Raw genomic sequence first — 23,434 nt, 5'->3', positions numbered from 1 at the left:
TGTAACTCCTATGTTAAATGTAATGGTCAATTATGTTCTAATAAAAAATCTGCCAAGATTTCTTGCTAGCGTCCCATATATTTCCTTTACCATGTTCATTCTTATGTACTTGTTTTATATATTTTTTTTTTTTAGTTTTATTTTTTTATACAAAAAAGCAGCTTTAGAACTGTACTTATACCAACTCTGTCTAGAGTACTCCAAAAAAAGAAAAACTTATCAATTTTAATTACTTATTTCTTAAATAAAAATTATTATAATATAAAAAGTAATTAAAACATGAGTTATTAATTGTACTTTTAATTCATATTTGAAAGTCAATTGAAGATTTAATACTTAAATTGTTTAAACGTTATTTCACTTGTGTAAATATCTTTTTTTCTGAATACTCTACACACAATTAAAAAATAATTTGTTTTCTTAAAAAAATATATTCATGTCAAATTTGTCGAAGATAATTGTAATTTGTCAATAAAATAATATTATATATTTAGGCTTTACAATTACAATTGTTACATGAGTCAACCATCATTCTCAAAACGACTTAGCAGTCTTTGGAGCTGATGGTGGTCAACGCATGCATATGTAGTCACCATGAAATGAAAATTATATTTACAAATAGTACATGGCATATAAAAGAGCAACCAAGTTAGCTCAAGTATTTTTGTAACTAACTACAGTATTCATCTTATGTATGGAAGTTGAAAATGATCTAAGTTGTACCTCTTGACTGTTAGCAATAAAAACAGGTTGAGTCTCATTCCATTGATCAGGAATGGAACAGTCAGGTTCTGTGTAAGTGAGTATGTCAAAGGAACACAGACAATCCAAAAGTGGTAAAAAGCTGACCGTGCCTGAAAAAAAAAAAATAATTTTATATTTCAAACTTTTAGTACAATTACATATAGAAAAAAATCTTTGCTCAAAGTTTCTGTGTAATTGAACGCTACCTGTAATCTGGCGCATTACTTCTCGTATTTCTTTTTGTATTGTCTTTATGTCTTTTGTTCCTACTTGAGGCAGATCAGCCTTGACACTACTGTCGACTCCGTTTGTTTTCTGGTTGTCTTCATAATCAACTTTGAAGTCCCATTTCTCCAACACTTCCTTTGTATTAACATTCGTTATGACTAGTGTGATCTTGCGCACTTTTCGTTGCACTAGCCACTCTTGAACCTGTTCTAGGACGGCATCAAGAAAGGACGTGATCTTTTTGTCCGTAGATGTAAAAATAAATAAACCAAAGTGCTCGGAAGTCTGAAACGTCTCCGGCGGGTATACTCCTCTTTGATATAATATACTGTTAACCCCGTAAACTGCAACAAAATCATTCTTTCTTTAATTTACGAATTATTCAATTTGCCTCCGTTGAGATTTTTTAGCATATTGCAACTATTAATAATTTTTTATATAAGCTTTAACCAGTCTGCTTGTCAGTCTTCTACTGGAACTTTTCAAGCGTTGAAATAACACAGCAACTGGCAGAGAGAGGTTATAGATTCAATTCAAGCGCCAATTAAACAAAAGTTGTACTTACGCAGATACTGGGCAACCAGTTCGGCGGAGCCTTTCAGAGTGATACACTTGGCTTTTTGTTGCGTCTCCGTCATAATTAGAGAAATTTAAGTCACAATTTTTTGCGTTTATACACAATTAAAGTATTGCAACGCGATACCGGCTCGCGAATTTGAAAAAGAAAGCGGTTACATCTCGCTGCTGTCCTCTCAACCGTACGGAGCTGCAGCCAATCGCCCTTCGTTACGCCAAATTTATACCGCATAAAGAGCCGTCTACAATGGAGAGTTGTAGGCCGTAATAGTAAGAAATTGACCAATCACAGATCGAGTACAGAAGAATAATCGATTGTGATTTGTTACAGCTCTTAAAGAGCTGTAGGCCGTAACAGTAAGAAATTGACAAATCACAATCGATTATTCTTCTGTACTCGGTCTGTGATTGGTCAATTTCTTACTATTACGGCCTACAACTCTCTATTGTAGACGATCCTTAAAGCTGCGTTCCGTTATTCACTGCCATTACTAAAAATCTATACTTCACGTCACATGTGCTATAGATTTCTAGTACCGGCAGTGAATATCGAAACGCAGCCTACATGTGCAGTGATATCCATTTTACCCGTCACACGACGACTTCGCCGATTGGCTGTCGAATAGGGAACTTCGTAATTGGTAAAACAGTTTTTACAGAGCCGTTGCTCATCTAGTGATATTACATGAAACGTGGTCGATACCAGCGCCATTGCAGTCAGAAAAAGCCGAGGAAGTAATTCTTTTAGCTCGTCCTCCTTCATTCTGATTTTTCGACCCGTTAGGAGTGGCTGAATTCTTCGAATACAGAGATAATATTAAACACCATGACGGCAGTGGACGATTTATTTATATGTGGTCTCGTCTACGATTATTTGGAGAAGAAGGATCAATCGTTGGCGAAGGTTTTCAAGAAGAAAACGAAAGCGGTAAGTTCCGGCGATTACTGACGCCACGCGGAATTCCGTGTGCCGCCATTCATCACCACGTGGATAAGAACGTCCCGGAATTTTCTCCACCGGTTATTTTGCTGTTCGCGCGTACTATCGACGATCGGCGATTTTCGTCGATGTGTTCTCGTGATTTTTTCATAAACGCATGCGATTGATGACCGGCTTTGATCGACCGCACGCATGGTCGAACCTCGCGAGCACGTGCGCAAAGTTAAGATTTGATAGAGATTGGGCGCGTAAAATAGTTTGTAGAGTTTTATTTGTTCGTTCGTTGTTTTTATTTGAATAATTAACTAACAAATAAATGTTGAATTAACTTTTTGTCGAACGTTTGAAAAATTTATTGATTATACTATTTGATTAATTGTGTTATATATTGTGGCGTTTGGGCGGACATCCGGAGTCCTGGGCGACAAAGTCGTAGTTAAAATTGTTATAATGTGATTTTCAGCTTGATCTACTAAAATCAACAACAGATTTGGCTAAAATATTTAGATTTTACCAAAAACACAAATCTAAAACTAACTTCTCCCCTCTAAAAAGATACTAACAAGACGAGAGTTATAAAAATAATTCTGAATGAAAATAATACTATGGAAAAGTCAAAGTAAAATTAATGTCAAAATGTTGTGATTTGTAGCCTCATCTACCAAAAGCGACACCGGACTTGGCTGAAGTAGTTAAATATTATCAAAAATATGCATCCAAAAAAATTACCGTAACTAAGGTAAATGATACCAGCTCAGATTCTGAATCAGAGAGCGAAGAAGAAACGAGCTCTCCACAAGTTAATGGTAAAAAAGTAGAAATCAAAGGTGTGCCACTTAAACAGGCAGTACAACAAGAGACAACCGAAGAGTCTAGTTCTAGTGAAGAAGATGAAAAACCAGTTCAAAAATCATCACAGAAAGCCAAGGTAACTGCCAAAACACCTGTTCCACAGAAAGAAGAGAGCTCTGAAGAAGACAGTTCTGACGAAGAGGAAACTCCTCCAGTTAAGAAAAAATCTGCAAATGAAAAGACTAAAAAGAAATCAGAAACACCAGTAAAGACAATTTTAAAGGCACAAGCACAGAGTAAAACAGCAGCAAAACCTGTTGGAAAAACGGAATCATCCTCGAGCGAAGATGATAGTAGTGAGGAGGAGGAAAAGAAGCAACAGCCTGCTAAGAAACAAGATGCAACTGTTTCTAAGAAAAAACTATCTTCCTCGAGTGAAAAGAGTAGTGAAGATAATACTGTTAATATCAAAAAAATAAATCCTAGCAAAACATCCACACCAAAAGCACCTTCAAAGATACAGCCACAAAAACAGAATAAATCAACACCAGCAAAACCAGTTGCAAAACAGGAATCATCGTCAAGTGAGGATAGCAGCGATGAGGAGGAAGAGGAAACGAATAAATCATCTCTTTCACCAATAAAGAAAGTAGTTTTTACTGAACCATTAACACAGACAAAATCATCTTCTGAAGGATCTTCGAGCGAAGAAAGTAGCGACGAGGAGACACCTGCGGCAGTGAAAAAACCAGATGTCAGTAAATCGTCAGCATCAAAGACGACGCCTGCTAAAAAATCTTCGAGCGAGGATAGTAGTGAAGAGGAAGAAGAAAAAAAGCAACAACCTGCTAAGAAATCAACTCCTGTAACTGCCAATAAGAAAACAGCCTCTTCTTCGAGCGAAGAAAGCAGTGAAGAAGACGAGCCTCCATCTAAGAAATCAAATTCTGTTAAACAAAATGCTGTTACTAAAGTTGCACCTGTGAAGAAACAAGAATCGTCAAGTGAGGATTCAGATGATGATTCTGATGACAAGAAGAAGCCGACACAGAAACCAAGTGCGCAACCTATTAAAGCAGCACAACCTAGTAAAGCAGCACAACCTAATAAAACATCGAAAAAAGAGGAATCTTCTAGCGAAGATTCAGATGATTCAGAAGAAGATACGACATCAAATACATTTACGCTGGTAAAACCATCGAAAGCAGCTGTTAAGGAATCTTCTGATTCTGATTCGGACTCGTCCGAAGAAGAACAACCAAAGTCGGCAGCTAAGCCAGTAACTGCGAAACCAACACCAGCTAAACAGGAGGATTCTAGTTCAGAAGAAAGTGACTCAGATGAGGAAGAAGCAACAACGAAAACTCCCACAACGTCAAAAGCAGTAAAGAGAAAACATGATGACGAAGAACCAACAATAGCTGCAAAAGCCCCGAAAACTAAATATGGCAATTTTGTGAAAGCTAATAGTAGCTTAAGCGGAGACGACAAGGTACGTTTAGTGAGCACTGTTCGACTTATTCGTGGAATGTGTTGAGATATTAATTAATTATTAAAATCTACTTAAAAGACACGATCGTTGCTTTTACATCTCATCTTTTTTTCGAAATTTCTCATTTTATCAATTTAGTACATCTTTTTTATCGATTGTTTTTTAATGATTTGTATACAGTTCAACTTAAATGCCACATACCGGCGCGTAAAAGACGAAGATATCGAGGTGGAACCTGTATTGGCTAACAATTCATTTGAAGCAAAGGTAAATGCGCGGAAAACGATTAAGAGGCACAGGTCACTCGTCCTTTTTTTGAAAAGCTTGAGACCATGCTTTTTACTATTTCCGTGCATTCACCGGTTTGCGTTCGATTATTCATTAGACTTTTATTGTTAAAATTTATCACTTAATAAATTTGTCTTTTCTATGGGCGTATGACCTGTTCCTCTTGTTTGTTTTAGGATAACAAAGAAGATAATAGTTTTAACAAACAAAATTCGAAACGTGGATTTAAAAGTGAAGAAGATAATAGTTTTAAAAGACAAGATTCGGGAGGTGGATTTAGGGGTGGATTTAGGGGCGATAAGAGAGGTCGTGACGAGGGTGATCGCGGCAATTTTAGAGGACGTGGCGGCGGTGGTCGCGGCGGCGGTCGTTGGAGTAACGAAGGTGGTAGTGGTGGTGGTCGTTGGAATAGAGACGATGATAAAAATGGGGATGGTAATAATAGAAATGATTTTGGAGGTCGCGGTGGTTTTCGTGGTAGAGGCGGTGGTAGGGGCGGCGGCAGAGGCGGTTTTAACAACAGAAAATCTTGGGGTGGAAATGACGGATCAAGAAATTCATGGGGGGGAGGTAGTGGAGAAAATAAGGATAGGGAAGGACGACGTAATAAATGTGGTTTCGACATGAACGCACCTCGTCAAAATACAAGGCTTGTTTTTGACTAATGTAAATAGACATTTACGTTATGACGGACATGTACGTGTATATAAAAGGTAAGAGATATATCGCGATTGTATTATTGCTAAATATATTTTAATTTTGTGCAATAACAACAAATATGTAATTTTTTTTGTTTTTTCTTTTGATTAACAGAAGGGTGCGCGTGGTTCGTGGGGCGAAAAAGCCAATGAAGCATTGAAATACACAAAGGGAAAGTCATTCCGACACGAAAAACAAAAGAAGAAACGCGGCAGTTACCGTGGCGGGCAAATAGATACATCCGTTAATTCTATTAAATTTGATTATTAAACACACGTTCAAATTTTCATCTTTCAATTCTTTACCTTTGTACCTAGATTAGTTTCGATAATAAGTTCAACAATGGACAATGACAGTTGTACTGAATATAAGATTATTATAATAAGATACGTGTTATTTCCCCAGAATTTCAAACAGAAGATTTTTTTTAAACATAACTTACGGCAACTTTGAATCAGTTTAATTTGTATTAATATTGAGACGGTGATCTCTTGCATATATACAATATATAAAAAACCATTTTACGCGATATAAGCATATATTTAATTGTCAAATTTATCAATTTTGAGCGAGTGTTTTAAAATTCATTGATCACTCTTGCGTAGTAAAACTTCATCTATGCTTAATGCTATTGTGATCAATTGATTTAAATTAAAAATAGTCATCAGATTAAATATTTGGCAAAATAGATATCACTTTTTTTATTCTTTTCGTGAGTTAATAGATGTGAATTTTTTGTCCCTATGTGCTTAGTTTAGACCGGCACAACATTGTTGGCAATATAAGTTTTAAACAATTCATATCAATGTTAGTACAGTCAAACCTCGACAATTCGAATCTCAAGGGAAGAGCTAAAATCTTCGAATTGTAGAGCTTTTAACTTATCGAAGTTCTTTTTTCTTTTTGCAGAGCGGAAGAGAATGAACAAAATTTTCGTCTTATAGAGGTTTTCGAGTTATAAAGCTTTGAGTTATCGGGGTTTGACTGTACGTTAATTAAAAAAAAAATGTGATAACGTGTTGTTAACAATATTGCGCCGATCAAGACGCAGTTTTGCAATTACAAATAATATTTGCTGGATGATTTTGCGTACATCACTCAGTTTGTTAATTATTACTACAAGAAGAAGAATGTTGAGAGATCATATAGAGAATATATAAAAAATGTCACAAAGTTCAATTTTCTAATGATAGCGCATATTTGACAATTTGACTTTATACATATTTGATACATATGGAATTCAAAGTTAAACACAATATGAAAGGTATACAAAATGAATAATATATTAATTATATGTTTTGATATTTGTATTTTTACATTCTATATTTTAGAAACAATTTTTAGAAGCGCGCCATACAATTAAGAATCTCTTCCATTGATATATAACGATAGGGGTGTCAAATTTAAATTTTTTCTCTTTTTTTTTATTATATATATATTCTCTTTTTTATGATTCTCGACTCAGATCTATCAACAGTATTGTCTGATTTCTTATGTCATTTTGTGTCCAATGCTATTGTTCTCTATTCTATTATGTACAAGTATTATTCAATAAAAGTTGTAAATCTGCGGCCATATTAAAAACATTAATTAATTCTGAACGCGCAATTCTGCTAACTTACTTAATAGAGCGAGTAACTTTTTTTTTCTACAAACAACTCTCTGATCGCGTTCGTCTACCCGTCAGCTGATCGACGCGATTATTCTTTTGAAAAATACCGCGATTTTCTCAGTTCTGATATCACGTGAGAAGAAGTCTCGTTACTGTCGTAACATTTTGTTAGAAAAAGGAATTTGCGACCGAGACTATCTTCTTTTACTCCGGAGATTGTCTTCTTTCTTTATCAGTATAGCGGAAAAAGGTTTAGAGGCAAAACAGGGGACCAGTATTTCTTCCCGGTCAAGAGGGAGAGAGAGAGAGAGATCCCCTCTTTTGCCCCGGCTCGCTGCCCAAGCACAGAGAGCGGTTACTTACGATTCTACAGTCAACCTCTGGACATCCACCTGCGAGGACGGAGGTGCTCGACCTCACTCGACATCCGGTGCAGTGACATGAGCGGTGTTTGAGAGAAAGAAAGACTGGTGTGCCCAAATTTTAAATATTCTTTTCGGAATTTTTTTTTCCTTTCACCGAACTGAAGGACGGCCTGGTCGATTTTGATGTAACGCGGAAATCGCCGGACAAGCCGAGAAAGGACTTGTAATCCAATTTGAAACAAATGTTCCTCACGGTGAGTAACAGAAGAACTGAACGGTTGTTTGAAATGTATGTTATAATGTAACGCGAGGACAGGTGGTTTGCTGATTTTTAACGAGGCTCGCGAATTTTGAATGAGATCCGTAATAAATAAAGAAACCGATCTTGTTTGTTTTTCACTGAAAACATTCAGATTTCTGTGCGAATCTTGAGTCAATAATTTGTCACAGGGATTCGGATCAACCGTCAGAAAACCACCCTTCGTGTGGTTTGAGAGAAACACGAGATTCACGCTCGCGCGCTGGTAGACGGGAACGAAGCGCTCTTTCGAAAGAAACGATCATCGCGCGGTCGAGTTCGAGTACTTAAAAGGCCGGTTGGTTATGCCTTGGACGTTTATTATCCAAGGTATAACGTTTTACCGCACAGCTGCACAGGCTGCGAGGTACGCGTTCGGTACGCTTCTTTTCGTGGTGAACACTCGACAATCGAAGATTCTTTCCCGCATTCTGTTTCGATAAAATTAATTACACAATGTCTAGATGCCAGAATAAATGTCGTAGAATGATTAAATTTATTAGGTTTCCGATAAAATAGTGTCATTATTGTTTGACACCAAAATAGATATTGACAATATTAAAATTGCGATATTTAATGTCTGACAGTAGATTACAGTTTGATTTGTTCCTGTTACGAGCTTGAACCGCGCATTTTTTCTGTTATGATTTTTTATAAATATTTTTCGTTCTCTTGTAAAAATAAATGTAAGCGCGTAATTAATTTGCACTGTTTACTGTTGAGCGTCAAGTTAAAACTTAGTCACCTTGACATATTTGTCGGATCAAGAAGGAATTCAACAGTACGGCAATTTTAATAATTCATGAAAGAATCACCAAAACGCATATACCGTTATTGAGGATGAACCAACGTATGCTCGATAATGTCCGAACTTGTACGAGAGGAAACGACGTTTTGGACGATTCAACGATTCACCGTTAGATTCGGTGACGCATTGCGCGTGGACCGTAGAGGAATTCTGTTTCTCGAAGTAAACGGAGAGACGGAATTTCTCTGATCATTGTCGGGTTACGTTTTAACCTTTTTTTTAATATTACGTTTTAACTTTTTTTTTATTATATTCCATCATAATTGCGAAAAATATCAGCTAAATTGTTTAAAAATTTATTAGAAAAATAGATTTAAAAAATCTTACTAAGACGATAGAAAAAAGTACGTACAAATGAGGTCAGTGTACGTTTGAAGAAATTATATTCTAAAATTATACGCTTTGTAAAATTAGAAACAAAAGTAATGTACACATTCGAAAACATGTTTCTGAAAAAATTGATTTTTGGTGTTGATATCTCATGAGGACGAGGAAGACGGGGATTGCGAAGGTAAATTCAATTTGATGCGGTAATCGTATACACTTGCCCGGTCGACGATATTACACACAGACCTACGTGAGAAATCTCTGTCGGGAATAATTGCAGCGTCCCGTCCCGAAATCGCCGCCAGCGCGGAGCCGGCGAAGATCTCGATTACGGGCTCTCTCACAAGTTCAGATTCCCACGTGCGCGTCTCGCTTCTCTTCCTCTTACACCATCTGCCCACGCGACATGCTCGGACGCACCGAGACACGGTCTATGCATTTGTCAGACGTCATCGAATCAACAATTTTTATATAGATACGATTTGCAATCGATCTGAAATACCGTGTCTGAATTATTTTTTATCAATTCTTCAGTCGCATCTTTCTCTTTTTTTTTTCCCCCGTTAATTCGTGCACTCTTTCCTTTGAAAGAAACTTTTCCTCGTAAAATCTAAATCAGCCGTGTCGCGAATTCGAAGCAGGCGCGATGAATCGCACATGCACGACGCATCTCACCGTGACTCCCGTGCGAAAATCCAGGACGAAGCAAGGAACCGTAAAAAGACCCGGTGATCGGTCGATTCGCATCACGGATCCAAGTAGGTACACGCCGGTCGGCGTGAGAACGCTTTTAATTAACCGCAAGGTCGCGACGATGGAGTAACGTTATACAGCGGGACGGGTGTATAAATGTATCAGAATGGAAAACGAGAGATCGCGCGAGATCGGAGATTCATCTCTTTCTCTCTTTCTCTCTCTCTCTCTTTCTCTTCTGCTCCCCGTGCGATCTTTTTCCCGACTTTTTGCCAATCTGCGAAATGAATCGCGCTACGGGAAGCACCGCCGGCACTTTGATTAATCGTAACGCTAATCAAGCGAAGAGTGCGCTTTTTTCGTACTTGCAAAAAGCAACCCGCGACGGTTGCGCGCTCGGTTGTTACGCTTCCAGAAGCGAGTAATATCGTTCAAAAGCAAGCGGCCGAGCGAAAAGAACAAATTACGATAACAGAACGTTACGTTTCTCCGTTCGCGCGGTTCGACGAAGAAATTTTCGGCCCGTAACGAGAGTAGGTAATCATCCTTTGACCGTTGCGCAAATTTATTGCGTAGCGCTGTGCCAATTATTTTTCTCTCGCGGTTTAATTTCAACGATACAAATCAACTATCGTAACGATCGATCGATCTTCGTCCTAGTTTTCCGTGTATATCGTTAATTGCGCTTAATTCGAAGATTTTACGAACCGTGACCGATTACGCGGACGATATACGATAGACGAGAAAGAGAGATCAATGTCGGAGATCTCAAGGATTTACCGAGGCAACAGGTAACTGCGCGAGCGCTCTCGGCGGTCACGGCCATTGACCAACCTTGGACGGTATCCGTTAATGATTTCCTTGCTCTCCCGTTGACCGTGGCTCGTTCGTTATTCGAATGTCCGTCAAACGTCAGCCGGAATCGTTCTCCGAAAAGCGATAATCCGCCTCGTGATATTTTTACTCTACACTTCTAATAATTATACGCTCTCTAGTCAGCCTAGGAACTCTCTATATTATTTTTTTTCTCTACACCTCTGGTTCAATTCCGATTCGAATAAATGAAAATGTATAATGCGTAATGTTTCTCTGAAATAATTTTTTTTCTTTTCCCCGAGAAATAAACGAATCGCGGCGAAAGTGTGTATCAATCCTTCTCAACCGTGCCAGGGTTAATTGTGAACCTCGCCAGACGAGGACTCGCATCAAACGTTTGAAAGGCAATTCCGCTTTATTATTATTCCGCGTGTGGAAACGCGGACGTTGGAATACGCGGGAATTCGCAATCAAAATGCGACGTGTCTGCGCTGCGGCGATCGATGAGCTTCTTTTCCGAACGTGAGATCGCTTTCACTCGTGTAATGTGCACAGCTGCGAGCAAATAAGCGGGAATAACGGATTTCGCGTGGTCCCAGCACAACCTAGAAACCCCGAATAGCATATGCGGAATTAATTATGCGCGTCGCGCGCATTAATTGCGCGACCGTAATCGTAATCGATTCTGCCCAATTCGCGTTCTCCCGACGCGTTCACTCTCTGTGTGTCTTCTTTCCCTTCGTTGTTTACTCGATTCTTAACATAGACGGGACGTCTCGAAAGGGAAAAAATCGAGAATTCTGGTCGACACAACGCGAGTTTTTTTTTTCACGGTAAACTTCATCCGCGAAACGGAAATCCTTTCGACGCGGATTCCGAGAGCGAAATGATGGCGAGCCTCACGAGAACCGGTGATTTCCCGGCGAACATCGACGATCGTCCGTTACATCAGATTGCTCTTTGTATACACGCGTATGTACGATGCTCGTACAGTAAAAGGAGCGATATTAATTAATTGGAGCAATATATAACATACATCGTGATAACAGAAAAAATATAATCGGAAATAAGCGAGAATCAGATATATTCAATTTTCGTTAAAATTGTAGTTTTATTTTTTTTACAAATATGCACGGTATAGATATATATAGAATATTATTGACCGTGAAGAAACCAGATACATATCTTTCTCTCTTTCTCTCTCTCTTTCTCTTTCTTTTTCTCTTTTTCTCCAGCGACTATAATTATTTTCAAGTGGCACCTTCGAAAAATAAAGGAACAGACTTGACCACATAGAAAGAATTCTGTCAGTCACGTGAGTTTAATATTCTTTTAAAAGATAATAAAAATTGGTTTCTTTGTTCGACCTTTTAAATTACATCTTCATTCACTTTTTTGCGATAACTCTCATTATAACAAATAATTAAAAAAAAATTGTAAGAAATACTTGTGCAGGGTTCACTTTGAAGAGGACTCAAAGAACACCATTCACACGTTCAGCACAACGGCTTCGATTGAGGAAGCAGTTGCGGTATTTTCTTTCGGTGTGCTCACACCTGCGTGTGTCATTTGCTCTTGACCTCTTGCGAACTCGGTTTCCGAGACCGCTCCGCTCGCGCGCCACCTTTCTGCATCCTTATCTTGCCTACACACGCTGACGCGGCGTGAGCTCATCGCAGGCAATATCAATGATCCTGATTAACAAGAAAATAATACCTTCTCGGAGAAAAAAACAGAATTGCGCCCGCGGCCTGATAGCGCTCCTCTTTGCGCGACTCTTCGTTTTGTCTCTAATGCCGTCGCGCATCGTGTTGAACTGCCGCTGCAAATGACGCCGGAATACGCGTCAATATCTGCACGTGAAGATCTTCTGCTAAACTATCACTTTAGATGTAATCTAAGTGGCAAGCGAGAAATGATAGGTATCATTTTCGTCGGTTTAACCTTACGTTTTAAGAGAAAGTTTATTTTATACGTTTTACCTCAGTTACTCTCTCGCACGTATACTTACTCAATGACAACCTATCGAATCTCAGTCTGTAACGAGAAAACGCCTCAAATCGGCTAATATCTCGCGAAACACGGTTTTTAAAGTTTAAAAGAAATTTTTGTCGCGATAACTTGCACGCGTAAAAGAAATTTATGATCGAAACACGTTTACACAATTATTTTCAGATGTCCAGATATCTCGGTCTTGTACTTCTTATCACGATGTTTACGTACACATACGGCGCCAATAAGTGCGAGGGCAACGGTATAAATCTGAAATACGTGTGGGGCGACGCGCTCACCGATCCCGATGACTGTTTAGGACCGAATAACATGCAGTATCCTGCGTAAGTAGCGACATGTTTTTCAATTATAATTAAAACAATACGAGTAAACGAACATGACAAACGATTATTCAAGACTCTTTGAAAATGTTCTTCGTCGGAACGGTTAGATTTTTTTTTGTGTAAATTAATTAATTCGTTAGAAAATGTACATAAGAACGAACAAAAAAAGGATGAATGTGTGCCGCCATCATTCTTGCAGCGCCGCGATATCGAGGAGCTTCAAGAATCTCTGGGCGGGCAGTAGTCGAACCGCGCGATCGCATCAGCCACGGCCGATTGATCCCGAACTGACGAGGCATGCGCTTCTGCACAACTACAAAGCGGTTCACGGGGACTACTCGATCGCCGGGGGCTTCCGAAACGGTAAGTCCGAGTTTTAAACGCGGCGCGTTTCCCCGTTGTTCCTTCTAGAGAACCGCGATCGAGAGATTATTATATTAATCTCAGATTACTATATTAAATTACTATATTAAATTAGTTTATTTTGATCTTAAGCGTGGCAATATAAAGGGTTAAGTTATGATTCGCTACAGAAGTTACATCGACGATCTCATTAATCTCCCGCGTTAACCGGTTTTATATCTGCACACGTGGGCAACATACGTTTCCTTCTACCTTACACTCTTCCTAAGCCTCTCTGTTGAAATTGATTTTATAATTTCATGTTGCGCGTCAAGCACAAGCGGAAGAGCTTAGAAATGATAAAATCTGCAACATCTTTAACGCTTTTGACCTTCGCAAACAAGTATAATAAATTAAACATTCCTATCTTTATTGAGTTAACCCCGAGAATGAGGATTAAATTACCAATCAAATAAAAGAGCAAAATAAAAACTGTACAAATATTTTCTATTTATAATATAAGAAATAAAATAAATAGAGAGAGAGTCTTTTTTTACGTTTTTTGTGTTTCTTACCGAGTTCCAAGATCGATCGCGAAATTCCGTTCGCTAGATCGTGTTCGCGCGCTTCGGTAATACGCGAACATTTCCATAAAACGACCCTGTTCCCACGCGGGCGAAGGCCTCGAAAAAGTTCGCAACGCGCACGTCAGCTTGGGGGTCGTCGCGAGCGGGACCCCACGCGAAAATTGGAACAGCCGGTCGCGAGGTAGACAGCGACCGTCGTGCGAAGTTGCTTCATGATCGTGGCTTGTGCCCTGCAGCCTTGAGTTACAACGCAGCTGTTCTTATGACACGAAAACCCGCTTTGAACCCGCTTCGTGTTTCTGATCGGTCGTCGAGGTTTTTGCGAAATTCGCGCCGGGAAATAATACCCGCCCGTGGAAAATAAGTTTTCCGCGATCGCGCCACGACGATATTGGTCGATTTTCCACGATTAAAGGCCAATCGGTGGCACAGCGACGAGCGGATAATAAGGCACCGTGTTATCCGGCCAATACAGTTATCGCTCGTTGTGCTCATAACGGGATCCGCCGGCGACCCACTCGTCGTCGTTTTGAGTGTATACACGTAGGTATACACATGGCTCGCGTCTCGGAATACTCGACGAAGGCCGCTGATTCCGAGAGCGAATCTCGCTTCAACGTTCGATGTATTAATGATACTCTCTGTTTTCTTTCGCCTGGATTTTCTCCTAGTTCTCAAAATACGAGTAGTGTATCTTTATATAAATTTGATCTTCAACTTCGAGCGCGCACGAGGATTCGATATGTGACGTTGACACGCAAGTGAAATAAAAAAATTAAAACATATCGCTTATATTTAAAAACCATGAATATTTGATATTGCTCAAGAATGAACTTCTTTTTTTTTTTTCGCACGAATCTTTACCCATCGGATATGGATCAGTGGCAAAGTGGTAATGAATTATATACACTCTCGGGGCGAGAGATACTGTTTTAATCTTTCAATAGATCTTACATGAATCCCGTATTCTTACGGGACTATTCCCCATTATACCGTATTATAACGTTCTAGTGTCAATAAGCCGCAATAAACTATGTTAAACACAGCGTCGTGCGAATAAGTATGTAATAAGGAAAATGTGCGGCAACATCAGCACCGAGTATATCACGTTATATTTAATAATTACGTGTGTGGATTATAACGGAGAAAAATATTCTATTATCGTGTGACGTGTAATCGTCGCACTGGGTTTTCAGGCCGTGCGTTTTCCACGAAGGAAAGTTGCGGTTCGCCTGCCAGACTCTGCAAGACAAGATATAACACCACGGCGCCGATGTACGGCATCAGCCTGACTAGCGGACAACCGGTGACAATCGTTCAGAAGTTCCCCGATCTTCTGCAACAGGTTGTCTTTGAGGTCTGCGAGTGAGTGTCAAAAAGCGAGATTCTCTCGAAAGAATTTCGAATCACCGTTTGTATATTCTCTACATTCTCTTTGTCAGCACTTTTGTCTCTTCTTCAACGTTAAATTTCTTATTTCTCAATTTTTATCTTCGGAAAGTAGCAACTATTTTTTTTTTTTTTTTATCAATTTTTATCCGTGACACACGCGATCCGTTTGTGAGAACTCTCGTTGTTTTGGAAATTTTAGCTAAATAAACATTGATTTCGAATTCGTTTGCGGTTTATAAAATGATTCGTTGGTCTCGAGACACCGTCTATATTTCATCTTTTCAGATGCAAGAGATGAAGCAGTTTTCGTGGGTAATTTATGTAAATGGAATTCGTGTGTAGTCACTATTTATCGGCGGGATATATCGCACGAAATTGTGAACGGTGATTTATAAGATCGGCAGGACATCGGGCCAGATTGAAATTCACCTCTGGGCCGCTTACTTGCTGAATTAATTCGTATGTGGCACAGTAGGGTGAACTGGTTTCTACAACTGTGTGTTCGTGATCGACATACACCTACTTTTGAGGTCTTTTTAATCACAAAAATTCCTTCTCAGATAAATCAACCTAGCCCTGTTGTAACACACACCGTCGCAGTGATATGTGCGTTGAATTACCATCAAATCATTTTTTACTGTTTATTTTTTTACCGACAAAAATTTATTTCTTTCATGATGTAAAACCATGTGATTTTCAGTTATAAAGAAGGATCGCTTCGTACAGCCTTCTAGTAATGAGAGGCGGAGTAACACAGCTAGCAATGTGCGGTTATCAACTATCAGCTGATTTATTGATATTTTCTTGATTTTTTTTTGAAAATCACATTTTACACGCGCCTACAGAGTTCGAGCCGTTGCTTTCCGTGTGTGTTCATTGATTCACATTAATAATTCATTAAATAATTTACTAATTTAAAATTTGAGAATTTTGAAAAAATAGTACATGACTTTTCTGTGTTCCAAGAGTGACCTAAGTCTACTCTTATATTTCGACTGTGTCCAAAAATTTCAAACACCTTGTACATCTCTTTTCACAATCTCGTGAATATATTACGCTCCCGAAGTTATGTCAGCAACGCTTACGTATGCGATCGCCGCGGAATCGCTCGTCGTGAAATGCAACTCTCGTAAACAGCAGTTCTCCGTGTCCGGTGAACGAACCCAGCAGAATCTCTTTCATCGGTCTCTTTCTCTCGTTGTTTCAGATCAAAGGAATGCGACGTGGTTCACGGCGAGTGCACGCAGACGTACGTGCCCTACCTGTTCCTGGTAATACCTCTCGGTCCGGTGACCTTGACCGGCCAGGATTACGTGTTGGTGGAGAGCGGTTGCGTCTGCAAGCCGAGAAATTCGGCAAGCGCGTCAACGGACGCGCCGCCGGCCGTACCGAGTTTCTAATTGTTCGTCGAATCCGCACAAACACACTTTTGGATTTTATTATTCTCTGTCGGGACAAGAGAACTCGCATAGTGAACATCGCGTCCTATCCGGACGTCACGAACAATTTCGAGCGTTATAAGAGAGCCCTCGCAAACGGCTTAAATTTAATTGACACACACGACGCTAGAGAACTATTCTTCTCCAGAGAAATCCGGTAAATATATGTGACTGTGCGAAATGAATTTGTGTGGCCACGAAGTTTATACTTTTTATTAATGTAGTTTTTTTTTTTTTTTTTTTTTTTTAATCGATTATCAGCTGTTAGAATAAATTTGTTAGATATTTCAAACGAACAAATTTCTCTCAAACTGTGTTAAATATACTTTTAGATATATAAAAAATTTGTTCTTTTACATATTTTTATGAATCGTGAAGAGTTTTCAAGAGATGCGTCATCTCAAAATTAAACACATGAGATGATTCGTGTAATCTAAAACTAATTATCGCAAGTGGAAACTACTAATGGGTTAATGGTCGTAGAACGGAATGTACCTCTAACCGGATTTTCTCTCGAAAGAGATACTTCTAGCGGAATTACGTCTCATCGCAATATATATATTTTGCGTCATCTTGCACTTATTGTGATGATCGACTAATTTATAAGATTACGAACCAATCGCGCGTGATGAATCCGTTATCTTATGCGTAAAAAAAAAACAAATCACGAAAGATAAGACTGTCGCAGTTGATGGATTTCGTCAACAAATTAAGCTCAACTGTGAAATTTACATCTTTTCGAAGACCTTCGAATATTTTTTTTTTTTTTTTAGAGAAGTGACAAGAGTGTATACACATAAGTCGTACCGATCTGCTCATTTTTTACATTCCCACTCGAGCCGTATTTGCTCTTCACGCTAGTCTTTTTTACTTATCACTCGCATTCTAATTTTCTACTTGTGATACCCATCATAAAAGTAAAGCAAATCAAAGCAACGAGATATGCGCGTTTCTGCTGCAATAAACCCACTTTCTTCGAATACCCTACATTTTTCATATTTCAAAAATAAAGAATATACACTTTAGCGTGCGCGCAATAATTCTCAAGCGACGTATCGTTATTTGTGGTACGAAATGACAGGTGTATCCTATCACGAATGGAGCGCAAACACGGTTCGAGCATTCTCCGTGTTCTCACTCTTCTTTCTTTCTCGTGTCTCGGGAGAACACATGTTCTGTCCGCGATAAAGCGAAAGAGCAAATCGGGCCACCGGTGGACGACCGCCGTTGTTTCGTGGAATCCGGTCTCGGAATTCGATCGAGTTCACTAGACTCGCTGCCTCCCTGAGCCGGTTCCGAGCAGGTGCAAATGGCGCGTCAGATGAAGCTCGAGTGTTAAGCGACAGAAAGGGCATTGTCAACGCGAGCTTATCCAGCGCCGACGTCGTCGTAAAGTTATATCACACGCGCGCGCGTAAACGCAATAAAATAAACATGTTTAGAAGAATCGGTGGAGAATTGCCGACAGACCAATCCAAACGAGCAATATCGTCGTCTTTACGACGTGTCTTTTACCCTCTCGGAACCAGATTTTTTGCGCTGTTAGAAGACATTAAAGGGACACGACGATGGAATTCGTATCTGCAATATATGTCGTACTCAGAAGAAATGTAAACATACTTCCTCAGCAATAATAAGAAAAAACTCATATTGTAATTCGTTAATATATAATTATAACGTTAAATATATTTGTAATTAAAAAACTGATGTATAAAATACTCTTAATGCGGATGTTAATCGATATGTTTAAGATAGCTAAAAAGAATCTAAACAGAATCAACATATCTTTTAGTCATCTTTATTTTGTGTTCGTTTTTTTATACATATATTTATTTTATGTACTAACGTTTTTTGCAGCGTAGTAGCAATTGCACTAAACATCGCGTCATTAAACGGTTTCCGTTTGCCAGGAGTGTGTCGTTGTCGACACGACTTCAGCCTGCTGACCCAGAGAGAAAGAAAGAGAGAGAAAGAGAGAGAGAGAGAGAGAGAGAGAGAGAGAGAGAGAGAGACAGAAAGAAGTTAAGATCATCAGGGCGACTCACGGGGGCAAAACCGGGCGCACTACTTCCTGCCCCGCTTGTTGTTACACGCGAGTCTCTCCCCCGGCGCGATAGACGCGATTGCCCTGCTTGCGCGCACGCAGAAGCCTCGAAGAAAACCGGACAGAACCCGCTCATCGGGACGGGTAAATAGTATGTACATGGAGAATAGAGCGCGCACTGTGAATTCCGATGAGTCTGTGTGATGTACCGTTACCCGGTTGCCTTGCCGGATCCCTCGGTCGCGGGCATCTCGCTTCTTCACGCCTGTGCTTCTTCTGCTCCTCATCTCGTCACGAAGCGAAGGAGAGACTATAAAACGCAGCAACTGAAAGCAAACGAAATGTGGGATTTTGTGTCTTACGCAAAGAACGAGTCCACAAAACCTGAAACTCCTGAGGATATTAAATTGAGAAGAATCAATCAACGCGGTTCCTCTGTTACAGCGAATTGCTGCAAACGTGTGATAATATTGACACGTTAATTGAAGATCGCGACTTATACCGATTGTTTCCAAACATATTGAAAATCGCTTAGCTCGTGTTCGAAAAAAAAATCTCGAATGTAGTTTTTGTACGCAACATAGATGGATATTTTCTCATTTTTATGTCACCCTTTTTGTATTTATAGTTGTAACATGCATTTTTTTCATGTATATTTATAATTTATTCTTAGATTATTATACACAATATCTATATATACATAATAAGTGTGTGTAAAACCGGTTTCCTTCCTCTTTTCACATCCTTTCTCTTTTTTATCGTTATATATCATTTCTTAATTAGTTTTCTTCAATCGCGATGACTAAGCAGTTACAAGTGTCTCTTCAAGCCGTGTTTCATGCGTTGCGATCATAACCGACGCGCTTTGCATTCAATACTCGCGATGATAAATCTTCCGTGCGCAAAATTCACAATTTCAAACAACAATAAACGTGAGATAAGTAAAACACCATTTGAATCCAATTCTATGTTTTATGGCGCGCATTTCTCAACTGGCTATAATTTGAAGACTATCGAAGTGCGATATTGCGATAATCGAGATGGCAAGGCGACCAATCAGCGCAATCCTCGTCTGCGTCTCACAACTCTATCCGAGATTAGAGTTTTAGAACTCTTACAAAGTGTTCATATAGTCTGAACGCGCGCTGCGCATTCCTATCTTTTTGTCTCTTTGTCACTCCTATCACTGTGACACCAATCTAGTAGAGTACTTAGTTATTTAGTTTAGCAGTCTAATTATCCGGCAGAACATATAGGATACTTTAAATCTTAAAATTATTTTGCAAAAATTATATAAACATAAGATTCTAATATCTTTTTTGTGCAATATAAAACAAACTTTTTGATTAAATAAAAGACTTAAATTAAAATAGTTCACGTACTTAATACAAAGTTACGATAGAAAGTCAGTTGAAATAAAAATAATAAAGTTGTATCTGATTGTGAACCACACAGAACAAATACTTCTTTAGGCGTCTATTAGATATCGCATGGAGCTGTTAACGTCTAATGGAAGTTTTGTTCTGTTTGAGTGATATATATAGGCTATATTCTAATAAAAAATATTATATATATAAACATATACTAAATCATAAAATAAAATTGTTATAAAACAATAATCATTTATAATGTGTGCTATATATACAATGTATATATTAGTAATTCTATAAGATCCATTCACACACACACAGTTTTTTATACTATCTTCTAACATATGTGCATCACTAAATCAAAGATAACTCAATTTGAACGCAAAAATATAAATGCTTTGTAAAAAAGAGAGGAATAATAATTAATTCAGAGAGGACAATAAATAATTAATAATCTAATTACTATTTTCATGTTTGTAAGAAATTTTATATTAGAGTTCATGATATTTTCATTAGTTTACGATATCTTTAAGTAAAATATCACGTTTATAAAAAACTAATAAACAAATCTGTATTTTGTTTTAATAAAGCAAGGATTACATGAAAACAAACCGTATAAAGGATAAATATTGAATATAGATGAAAAAATACAAGTATATAAACAAGTATATACATTGATCCTTTTTTTAACAATTATATCAGTAAGTAATTGTAAACTTTCATCAACTGTGTTTTTCTTGGCACGGGTAAAACAGAACTATTTACTGCTTTTTTTAGTACAAAAACTTGAACGTCGGTAGGACATAAATCCAAAATCCCCAAGATGTGTAGCCAGGAACATTTGTCTAGAATGAAAGTCCAGTACAGTAATGATTCACTTAAGTAGTCTTCTACAAGTTTATTTTTCTCATCCTCTGAAGCTGAAACAAAAACGTATCACATACACACTATACAAAAAACATTACAATATTAACTCATCTTTGCAATGCGAAGAGTTGAGATACTTACTTTCATTGTGTAGTTTGTCGATGTGACAAAATATAGATAGTAACATGATAGTTAACGTCAGTGGAACACCTATATTGTCACAAAAAAGTACAAGTAGTTCTGAAGTTTTTCGAACTGCTTCGATTATTATCTTAGATTGATAAAACAGGTTAATCGAGTCTTGTTCTATATTTGTAAATTCTGACAATATTTTGTACATAATATCCATTGTTTTCAAGAAACTCGAACTATTTTCGTGAAACAACTTGCTAGGTTCTCTTAGTGATTCGACATTATATAAATCGAGTCTTCTTATAAATATTGTTACCGAAAGCCAACTTCCGATGAACATCCATTGAGAAAAAGTAGTAACATGTTGTTGAACTTTTATGTGTTTTCTAAAAATTTTTATCACAACTTTAATAAGTGGTTTTAAAAATATTTCGTTTACTACGAATATTTGTCTCAGAACATCATTGTTCGTTTGCGTTAGCTGCATACACTTCAGATTAAGCAAAGTGCGTAAATAGACCGATATTTGTTGAAACTCCGGCGTTGGATGCATATTATCAGCTCTATATATTGCTGCAACTAATTTTTATTATTATTATTATAACTTACTTAAATTCTACAAATAAAATTCTGTTCTTTTAATTTATTAATTAGTAAAAACCTCTTTCAACATTTTCAAGCGTTTCCAAAGACAGTTCTTCGTTTATCTTATTTCCCAATTCTAATAAATGGTTTTTCCAGTTTGATTCAAACCTTGTTTGAATTCTGTCCAACACTGCGTTTAGAAATGCGGAAAAATAATACACAAAATCTTTATTGCTGTACACATCGTATGATTGTAAGAGATTTATGATTGCTTTAACAAAGGTTGTGTCATTGTCCATTAAATCAATAATTCCTTCCGCATCAGTGGAAACTAACCGAACTAATAGGCATAATGTAGCACACTAAAAAAAAAGATATGAACTGTTAAATTAATGATTTCTGTTAAATACTCAGATATATATACGTATATATATATATATGCAGATATATATACGTATATATATATATATGCACGCGCGCGTATTTGCTATGAATAAATAATATACAACCATGTGCTCTTGTAGTGTTTCTTTTGGATTTTTTTTTATTACACGGCTTGCTAGTTGCAAAAACTCATCACGATTGTCTCGAAGATACTCTAACATTTCTGTGTTCTCACTCTTATTTATTAATTCTCTAATACATAATTGAGTTCTTCTGTCAACATCATCTGACTAAAATATGTATTAAGTATACATTATGAAATATTAACGTAATTTATAATAAACACATGCGCGGTTGTAAAATAACTAGCTAAGATAAATCATTACTTCTAAAAGTTCTATAAAGCTAGGTATTTGCCTTGCAGTCATATATATTTCGTTTGCTTCGGCTAAATTTTGATGGTCTTGGTTTGTTGAGTCCCGCTGCATGACGCGTCTTATCATAGTTACACGTGATACTTCGTGATTGTAATGAGACGTATCTTGACGTAATGTGAACTTGTACACTTTAAAACAAAATTTGAAAAGACAATTTCAACAGAAGTTTTAACGACATTTAAATAATTACTACAGCTTCTAAATAATTACTAGCTACGGTCACCTTGGAATGACAACATCACAAACAAGACACGCTTCAAATTTATGTTAAAATAAATATTTTTTTGCCTAAACTACTAAAATAGATAATATTTAGATTTTTATAAAGCCCAGAAATATAAGAAGCAAACAAAAAAATGCATTTCAAAATCGCGCAATTAATCATCCAAGAATTTCCTATAAAACGACATAAATTCTCGTCACAGATATTTATATATATAGAGAGAGAGAAGAGAGAAGAGAAAAGCTTCATGTTCACTTCTAATAAATCTCTAATAAGAAGATTCTGTATAGATTTTTATTCCATGTGATTGATGTCTTGAACGCGTTAAATAATGAAAGTAAACAGGCGGGCAAGAATTGTTTTGAAAATGTAATTTTGCAACACACAGGAATTCAAATATTTTCACAATTGATTTTATCGTTAAAATTTTACTTACTGTTTTAATTTTATTATTTTACTTAATTGTACACTGCCAAAAGTTCACTTGATTGTAGTAATAAAAGTTACTATATTAATTGATACTGATTGTTCAGAGGACACAAGCGTTATAACTTCTTATCGCTGTTTTGAGTTTGAGCCTTGATTTTCAGTCTTATGATTACTGTATATAAGAGACAT

The 23,434-nt window shown here is 37.6% G+C and overlaps 4 protein-coding genes across 7 annotated transcripts; 2 read left to right on the top strand and 2 right to left on the bottom strand.

Moving 5' to 3' along the window:
- Positions 1-94: 94 nt before the first annotated feature.
- On the bottom strand, positions 95-1,754 carry LOC109853043 (mitotic spindle assembly checkpoint protein MAD2A). Its single transcript, XM_020424752.1, has 3 exons — positions 1,538-1,754; positions 951-1,316; positions 95-854 (listed from the first exon to the last, which is right to left on the bottom strand). The coding sequence occupies exons 1-3, from the start codon at positions 1,608-1,610 to the stop codon at positions 655-657; spliced, it is 639 nt and encodes a 212-aa protein (XP_020280341.1). The 5' UTR covers positions 1,611-1,754; the 3' UTR covers positions 95-654.
- A 506-nt stretch (positions 1,755-2,260) lies between these two features.
- LOC109853054 (nucleolin 1) lies at positions 2,261-7,334 on the top strand. 2 transcript variants are annotated; one of them, XM_020424767.1, is made up of 4 exons: positions 2,261-2,476; positions 3,141-4,772; positions 4,953-5,039; positions 5,874-7,334. In XM_020424767.1, the coding sequence occupies exons 1-4, from the start codon at positions 2,375-2,377 to the stop codon at positions 6,027-6,029; spliced, it is 1,977 nt and encodes a 658-aa protein (XP_020280356.1). In that variant the 5' UTR covers positions 2,261-2,374; the 3' UTR covers positions 6,030-7,334. The 2 variants fall into 2 exon arrangements, with proteins under 2 accessions (XP_020280356.1, XP_020280354.1); XM_020424765.1 differs by lacking the exon at positions 4,953-5,039 and adding an exon at positions 5,237-5,773 and having other exon boundaries at positions 5,874-5,961.
- A 418-nt stretch (positions 7,335-7,752) lies between these two features.
- On the top strand, positions 7,753-17,567 carry LOC109853055. The gene is made up of 5 exons (XM_020424768.1): positions 7,753-7,990; positions 12,854-13,014; positions 13,214-13,377; positions 15,140-15,308; positions 16,543-17,567. Exons 1-5 carry the CDS (start codon positions 7,979-7,981, stop codon positions 16,733-16,735), a joined length of 699 nt encoding a protein of 232 aa, XP_020280357.1. The 5' UTR covers positions 7,753-7,978; the 3' UTR covers positions 16,736-17,567.
- Positions 17,568-20,785: 3,218 nt separating this feature from the next.
- On the bottom strand, positions 20,786-23,423 carry LOC109853044. Of its 3 annotated transcripts, XR_002250073.1 has the most exons (7): positions 23,253-23,423; positions 22,543-22,721; positions 22,282-22,446; positions 21,849-22,134; positions 21,504-21,766; positions 21,197-21,265; positions 20,786-21,108 (listed from the first exon to the last, which is right to left on the bottom strand). XR_002250073.1 is itself a non-coding variant. In XM_020424753.1 (6 exons), coding segments are annotated over exons 1-6 (1,428 nt in total). In that variant the 5' UTR covers positions 23,254-23,423; the 3' UTR covers positions 20,786-20,881. The 3 variants fall into 3 exon arrangements, 2 of the variants coding, with proteins under 2 accessions (XP_020280342.1, XP_020280343.1); XM_020424753.1 differs by having other exon boundaries at positions 21,197-21,766; XM_020424754.1 differs by lacking the exon at positions 22,282-22,446 and having other exon boundaries at positions 21,197-21,766.
- Positions 23,424-23,434: the final 11 nt, after the last annotated feature.

The sequence above is a fragment of the Pseudomyrmex gracilis genome, unplaced genomic scaffold, assembly GCF_002006095.1.
Source record: "Pseudomyrmex gracilis isolate BER0280 unplaced genomic scaffold, ASM200609v1 scaffold_42, whole genome shotgun sequence".
NCBI lineage: Eukaryota > Metazoa > Arthropoda > Insecta > Hymenoptera > Formicidae > Pseudomyrmex > Pseudomyrmex gracilis.
Note: the sequence above shows the minus strand (reverse complement) of the source record. Positions and strands in the feature narration are given on the sequence as shown.

Coding starts and splice junctions, on each gene's coding strand:
- LOC109853054 (XM_020424765.1), top strand. CDS start 2,375: ATGACGGCAGTGGACGATTTATTTATATGTGGTCTCGTCTACGATTAT. Junction 2,477..3,140: donor TCAAGAAGAAAACGAAAGCG/GTAAGTTCCGGC, acceptor TGTGATTTGTAG/CCTCATCTACCAAAAGCGAC. Junction 4,773..5,236: donor GCTTAAGCGGAGACGACAAG/GTACGTTTAGTG, acceptor TGTTTGTTTTAG/GATAACAAAGAAGATAATAG.
- LOC109853044 (XM_020424753.1), bottom strand. Junction 22,447..22,542: donor GCTTTATAGAACTTTTAGAA/GTAATGATTTAT, acceptor TACATATTTTAG/TCAGATGATGTTGACAGAAG. Junction 21,109..21,196: donor CGACAAACTACACAATGAAA/GTAAGTATCTCA, acceptor TTTTTGTTTCAG/CTTCAGAGGATGAGAAAAAT.
- LOC109853043 (XM_020424752.1), bottom strand. CDS start 1,610: ATGACGGAGACGCAACAAAAAGCCAAGTGTATCACTCTGAAAGGCTCC. Junction 1,317..1,537: donor ACTGGTTGCCCAGTATCTGC/GTAAGTACAACT, acceptor ATTTTGTTGCAG/TTTACGGGGTTAACAGTATA. Junction 855..950: donor AGTAATGCGCCAGATTACAG/GTAGCGTTCAAT, acceptor TTTTTTTTTCAG/GCACGGTCAGCTTTTTACCA.
- LOC109853055 (XM_020424768.1), top strand. Junction 13,378..15,139: donor CGCCGGGGGCTTCCGAAACG/GTAAGTCCGAGT, acceptor CTGGGTTTTCAG/GCCGTGCGTTTTCCACGAAG. Junction 15,309..16,542: donor GTTGTCTTTGAGGTCTGCGA/GTGAGTGTCAAA, acceptor TCGTTGTTTCAG/ATCAAAGGAATGCGACGTGG.